Source organism: Microtus ochrogaster, chromosome 6, assembly GCF_000317375.1.
Source record: "Microtus ochrogaster isolate Prairie Vole_2 chromosome 6, MicOch1.0, whole genome shotgun sequence".
Taxonomy (NCBI): domain Eukaryota; kingdom Metazoa; phylum Chordata; class Mammalia; order Rodentia; family Cricetidae; genus Microtus; species Microtus ochrogaster.
In genome coordinates, this window is record NC_022013.1 from 52,904,024 (window position 1) to 52,910,994 (window position 6,971).

Sequence of the window (6,971 nt, forward strand, 5' to 3'; positions counted from 1 at the left end):
CCCCCTCCACAGCACAGTTCCGGTGGAAACAGATCCCTCCACAGCACAGTTGCAGGCTTATTCTCCTTTGACAGACCTGGTTCCTGTACATTATGGACACTGTGGACCCGGAACTCTCACAGTAATTTATTATTGCTGCTGCTGCTGCTCCTTTCTTCTTCTCCTCCTCCTCTTTCTTCTTCCCCCTTCTTTTCTTCTTCTAAGGACATTCGTGACCTTTTTCATTAATATTGGTGATATTTATCTGGCCTTTCTCCAGCTTGGTCAGAGTGATAAAAGGTCAAAAAACCTGACCCTGTGGAGCTCAAAATGCAGGAGATCTTCTGTGCATGGCACTGCTCTTTAAATGCTTCTGTAGGTGTAGGCAATGTGCTTTGGACCTGAAGATGCCACATTCTCCAAAAAGACTCCTGATCACCTGTGGAGGCAAAACCGTCTTTGAGGAGCAGAGCAACTTACCTGTACCCTCCAAATACTGACAAAGTGCAGTTTCTAGAACGCTGTAGGAGCTGGATATGCATGGATGAAGTAAGATTTTAATTCCTGGAGAGGGAGGTGGTCTGCCAGGGCCAGTGTAACCATTACTCTTTCACAATTTGAACTCCAGGACCAGTTTCCAGAGCTCTCTAGTGAGAATGCTTGGATTTTAGAGGCAGGTAGAGGTCTGAAAAGAAGCAGCCAGACTCCAGGATGACCAATTTTGGCAGAAGCCCTTGACTTAAGTTGGCTTTGTTCAGTCTTGTCTTGTCTTGCCTTTTTTCTTTTCTTTTCCTTTCCTTTCTTTTTCTTTCTTTTCTTTTCTTATGTTTGTGGGTACAATAAACTTTATTGATGGTATTCAAGAGAATAGGGCTCCCTAAGTCCCTCCTGTTATTTTGGGGGTCTGTGATGGAAACTGTAAGGGGGCTGAGTTGGGACAGGGGCTGCTCAGCAGGTGAGAGCCTCTCTCTTGCTCTCATGTCCTTTCTGGGGTGGGTTGTCCAGGGATTCCTCCTCCTTGAAGCCCATGTAGGCCATGAGGTCCACCACCCTGTTGCTGTAGCTGAATTTGTTGTCATACCACGAAATGAGCTTTAAAGGTTGTCACTGAGAGCAATGCCAGCCCCAGCATCAATGTGGAAAAGTGGGCATCACTGTTAAAGTCACAGGAGACAACCTTGTCCTCATCGTAGCCCAGGATACCCTTTTGTGAGTCTTGCAGAGATGATGTCTTGGGTAGCCCCCAAAAGGCACAGCATCCCATAAAGGTCATCTAGTCTTCTGGTTGGCAGTGATGTTTGTCCATAATGACAAAAATGTCATGGATGGCCTTGGCCAAGGTGGCTAAGCAGTTGGTGGCAGGAAGCATTGCTGACAATCTTGAGAAAATTGTCATGCTTCTCATGGTTCACACATCACAATCATGGGGGCATCAGCAGAAGGGGAGGAGATGATGACTGTTTTGGCTCCATCCTTCAATTGGTCCCTATCCTTCTCCATGGTGGTGAAGATTCCAGTAAACTTTACAAACTACTTAGCACTGGCAGCACCACATTTGATGTTGGCGGGATTCCACTCTTGGAAGAAGGTGATGGATGGACTTCCCGTTGATGTCAAATTTCCCATTCTTCGCCTTGCGTGTGCCATTGAACTTGCCATGGGTAGAGTCATATTAGAATATGTAGACCATGTAGTTAAGGTCAATGAAGGGGTCATTGATGGCAAAATTATCCATTTTTCCAGACATAAAGGCAGCCTTGGTAACCAGGAGCCCAGTAAGGCCCTATCTGTTCACTCTGAACTTCACCATCCTGTCTCGGGAGCAAGGCTGGCCCTGCACCATAAGATGAGGCTGTCTCAGAAACAGAGAGGAGCAGAGAGTCACACTTCATTTTCTTAACCCCAGATGTATTTATGAGTTTTAGGAGACACACACACACACACACACACACACACTTTCACACATACACACACAGACATGAATGCACACATACACAGACACAGAGACACACATACAGATGGACATGCACATACACACAAACACACACAATAAACACACAAATACATGCATACATACATACATATATACACAGATGTGCACAGACACAGAGAGACATGCATACACACATATACAGATACATACACACACAAACATACACATACACACATGCAAAGATACACAGAAACACACAGTCATACACACACACATATATACATAGACACACATACACACAGCACAGTAGCTTTCTCAAGCCTACTTGGCTATGTTAAAGCCCCATTGAGGGACGTGGAAAGCAGAATGCTGGAGAGAGAATAGTGCCTTGGCGTTTTATAGCCCATGGAGTGTCAGTTATAAAAAGACCCTTGTACCCCCACAATTTTGGGGCTGGGCATGCTTTGCCATTCCTTCAGAAGCCAAGCCTCCTGTAGTCTATGGTGTTGTGAGTGGTCAGCTCCCAGGAAATGGTGGAATTCCAAGTAAGTTGTGTACTGCGCTGTCTGTGTCTTCCCAGTGTACAACTTGGGCTGTGGATCAAGGCCAGCCATACTGTTCTCTTTTCCAGTGCGCAGATCCAAGGCAGCTGATGAAGAGAGGAGTCGCCGTGCCCAGCGAGCCCGGGATGAGTACAGGCGCCACTCACTCCGAGCCATCCAGAAGGGCACAGTCGCGGGCCTAAGCACCATGTTCCAAGAACTTGGCCAGAACCATGAGCAGGAGGCAAGACTCTGCCATCAACTTCCATGCACCAGTCAATCAACACCCCTTACAGGAGCTGACAGGTGTGTTAGGATGGGCCATGGACCCATGATGCAAGCTCCATGCGTTCCGGTCCAGGCTCTGTTTCTTTCTTTCTTATTTTTTTTTTTTTCAACAGAACTTGCCTCAAGTTTATTTGTAAAAACAGCATAAGGTCCTGAACATCTGCAAATACTGTGTAGGTGTTCACACCAGTCCATCTGTCTTCACACACTGGCAGACTGCGACCTTTTTATGGGGCCTTCACAGGGGCCTGGGCACTTTTGGGAGCCTGAGCTGCACCTGAGGCCTCTGCCTTGGCTTGAACCTTGGGCTTTGTTTTTTGGAGCCTAAGACCCCTGGCCATGTAGCTTCTAATCCGCTTCCCAAGCTTGGGGTGAGCAATTAAAGCCAGACGGGTGAGTTTGCGGGTGGGGCCCTTTGGCACCTTGGGCTTCATCACCTGGGGCTTCACCTGGGTCTTGATGGCCTCTGCACATGCACTCATGGCCTTTGTATTATTTGCCTGCATCTTCTTCAGGCCTTTCTTGTTGTGCTTCTTGGCAAAGCGCATGTTCCTCAGGAACTTGGGGTCAACCCCCTTGAGAGATTCGTATCTTTGTGACCGGGGTTTCTTGATGCCGTTTCTGTGTCATTTCCGGGACTGGTTGTGTGTGGTGTGGTTCTTGGACTTGGCCGTGGCTGGATGGTAATCGATGGTTCCCGAAGCACCTGCGACCGGAAGAGCCAGGCTCTGTTTCTTATTTGTTGATCATTTGCCCTCCCTGGGCCTTACCGTTCCAATCTATGTAATGGGGCGGAACACAGAAATAGGGTGGGACCTTTCTAACAACTTTGCTGTTCTGGGGTTAGCCTTTCAGTGGTTAAGGAATCTTATAATCTTTGATAATCTGAAGAAAAGTATACATCCTATTCCCCTCATAATCTGTATATGCAAGTACCTCAACTGTTTTCATAGTTTTAGATTCCTTGGTCTTGGTCAAAACCTTGCACCAAAAGGTCTAAGATGGGATAAATGTAGCCCAGTAGCTGGAAAGCAGGGCTACAGCCTTTTCTAATTCTGAATGGAGCTGGTTTGCTCCTTGTTTGAACAGCAGGTTTGCAGATTACTGTGGGCGCACTGAGAGGCCCTTGTGCACATTTGTGTCCGTAGACGGGTTGTTTGCCAAGGACATTTAAGTGACAACCTATGATTGGCAAGTCAAAGACACAAGGTTACCTGAAGCCTCTGCATGTTCATGTTCTGGCTGTCAGTCTGGACTGACCCTGAGATTGGCTCTTATCTCAAGACCCCTCAGCAATCCTTACAGCACAGTTTTCTTCCCTGGGGAGGGGAGCTATGGGATTGAGCACCTGTGGCTCCCTCATTTCCAGGGATTGTTCAAGAGTCAGTTTACCCCCAGGTAGTGTGGTTTATCCAATGTTGTACTGATTTGAGTCTGGGGTTGTTCATGACCCCCCACTCCTCTTCCCTAGAGTCTAGCAAGAGCTGCCTCTGGCTTCACCACTCCCCTTTCCCTTTCTGCCTTCCCCCTTATTTCCTCATGATGTGCTAGAAGGCCTGAGAAGGGATAGTGTTCACAGAGAACTCTGATTCCTTCCTGGTGTACCGTCTCCTCACAACACCTTTGTAGACATTTATTGTTGTTCGCTTCTTACCTTACCCTACCCTAAGGCCTGGGCTTCTTTGAGTTCTTGCCAACATTAAAAAACAAAACAAAAAGCAAACAAACATACACCACCAGAAAAGCTGCCTGTGTTCTGCTGTGTGGATTTGCTATTGGTTAACAGAGACTCTGTCAGTGGGCATTGCTATTTCAAATCTTCTGCAGTCACCAGCCAGACCCTGCGTGTATAATCTTGTGGAAGTTAATTTTATAATGGGAAACTATAATCTGCCAAGATATCCTCCCAAGTAGGGTCATTGTTCAAAGGCGGTGTGCTTTTGAAATCCACTGGCCCTGCACAGGGCTGTGACCCATGTTTGAATCTTTCACATCCTTTAGCCTGGCCCACGGTGTCGCCAACCTTGTTTCGTGTAAGGAAATATGTCTTGGAGTAAGTTTAAATACTCACACATGACTATGGGCCAGACTAAGCATTTCACATATGTTGAAGGGCCACGGTATTTCCTTCTCTTCTGTTGTCCAGTCCACCCCTTTGCTGTGTGATCTGTGCCCCCTTTACCTGTCTCTAGAAGCTCCCCAATTTAGGGAAAAATTATGGCAAAATCTTTTTCTCAGTTTGTCACTTATCGTTTGATTTTTGGAGGTGGAATTTTCTAGGGTGCTGAAATGCTTACTATTTATGAGATAAAGCTCCTGTGTGTTTTCCAAAGTTGGGAGAATAGTCAGAACTGACTCCCCTTCTTTGCTCTTAAAACTTATTTATTTACTGTGCATCCATACATGTTTACATAAACATAATAGATCATGCATGTGAAGGTCAGAGAACAACCTGTAAGAGTTAATTCTCTGCACATGGGTCCCTGGGATCAAACTCACGGTGTGACTTGGTAGCAAGTGTCCCCACCTGCCAAGCCATCTCTTCCTACTCAACTCCTTCCTTTTCTTTTCCCTCTCCCTGTTCTTTATTCTCTTCCACTCCTGTGATTCGTCCCCTCCCTTACTCTCTTTCTTCCCATCAGGACCTGGGAGCGTCCTCTGCGTCCACTCTCCAGAGAAGTCATCGTGCGCTGGTTCAAGGAGGAACAGCTGCCTCGCAGAGCTGGCTTTGAGAGGAACACCAAGTCCATCGCTCCCTGGTTTCATGGTATTACACTTTCTAGGCACCATGGAGGGTGATGTTCGCATGTCCAACTCTTTCTCAGATGGAAGGAGTCTTGGATGGCTGTAATGAGTGATGTGGAGGACTTTGGGGTCCATGCTGCCTCAATTCTGCCCCAACACTTTTGACAAGAGTCCTAGAGTCCAGGATCACTGGGATTCTAGAAATGCATCCCCACTGCCTTCTGGGAAGTTGTGAACTTGAGTCCCATCCACTGCTGGCATCATTTAGTCTCCTTGGCTGTCAAGTCACCCACAAGGTTCTGTCCTTGTACTCATAAGACAGTAAGCTGCCGGGGTCCCAGGCTACTGGTGAGCAGGGTCAACATCTTGGTTCTACTTGATTCTGCAACTCTGTTCTTAGCCATAGCCACAGCAGGCTACTGGCTCTGAAAAGAATCCTTTTTTGGTTAGATTATAGATTGATGAATGAAGAGTTCAGCATCATTCAGATGCATTAGACCAGGAGGCTCTTTAGAAATCTTCCAGTTCCTTCATTACAGAGGAGGAACAGAGGCTCGAAGACAGGAGGGAGTTTGCAAAAGATATTAGGTGATGTGTGCAGTTAGCCCCAAGAATGAATCCCAAGGACCATAGCTTCAATTTGATCTGAATACACAGTGGCTTCAAGTAGCACAGCACACAGAACCGTGGCTTCACCAGAGACTTGCTAAAGAGAAGCTGGGGTTTGGTGTCTGTGCTGGTTGTTCAGAGGAGCTCTTGGGAGCCGGTGGAGAAGGTAAGTTGAAGTGATCAAATTCATCTCTTTTTGGAAAGGTCTTAGTGCTTTTTAATTTTTATTTTTATGTACAAAGACTGGCATGGTCTCTTTCACTGGGTAGACTCTCTTGAATAATCCTTTCAAGAATGGTCAGTTTGTTCAACCTAATGAAGCCCATGCCATTTGCATATTGATGGAGACGCTGCCGGTACATGCTCCGCAGTGACTCCCATAGAGCTACTGTCCACCCGTGCTGCCTTCAGACTTCTAGCTGGGGAAAAGGGAGTTTAGTTTTACTTTCTATTTCAATGGAGAAAAGAGTAAGCTCTATGTTGTCACAGAACAAATAGAACCTAGATTTGTGTAATTGACTTCATGTTCTGCTGACACTTTCCACCATAAAGCATGTAGGGACATTGTTAACACACGGAACAGAACTATTTAGTGACCAAGTTTTCATTCTGTGACAGAATGAAAGAAATGGCTCATATATGGAGCATGGCCAACTGCCTTAGAAGGCCTATAGTTATATTCTAGCATTATGTTCCTTTTCACTTTTAGTGTTAAAATGCCCCATCTTTTATGAATGGATGGTGATAGCTAACAGTGGTTACTTTAATATATTGCACGTTTGGGGAAAACCAGAGCATCAGCAGCCCAATTTTGGCTCCTAAGACGTGTGTGTGTGTGTGTGTGTGTGTGTGTGTGTGTGTGTGTGTGTGTGTGT

General features: G+C 46.3%; 1 protein-coding gene across 2 annotated transcripts in view; it reads left to right on the forward strand.

Moving 5' to 3' along the window:
* Nucleotides 1-6,971, forward strand: part of Sh2d4b (SH2 domain containing 4B) — a 59,124-nt gene that overhangs the window by 35,584 nt on the left and 16,569 nt on the right. The window contains exons 5-6 of one of the 2 annotated variants that reach the window (XM_013346827.1): nt 2,544-2,748; nt 5,373-5,509. In XM_013346827.1, the coding sequence (XP_013202281.1) occupies nt 2,544-2,748; nt 5,373-5,509 (342 nt within the window). Of the gene's footprint in view, nt 1-2,543; nt 2,761-5,372; nt 5,510-6,971 lie in introns of both variants that reach the window. The other variant, XM_026779906.1, reaches the window with a different exon arrangement.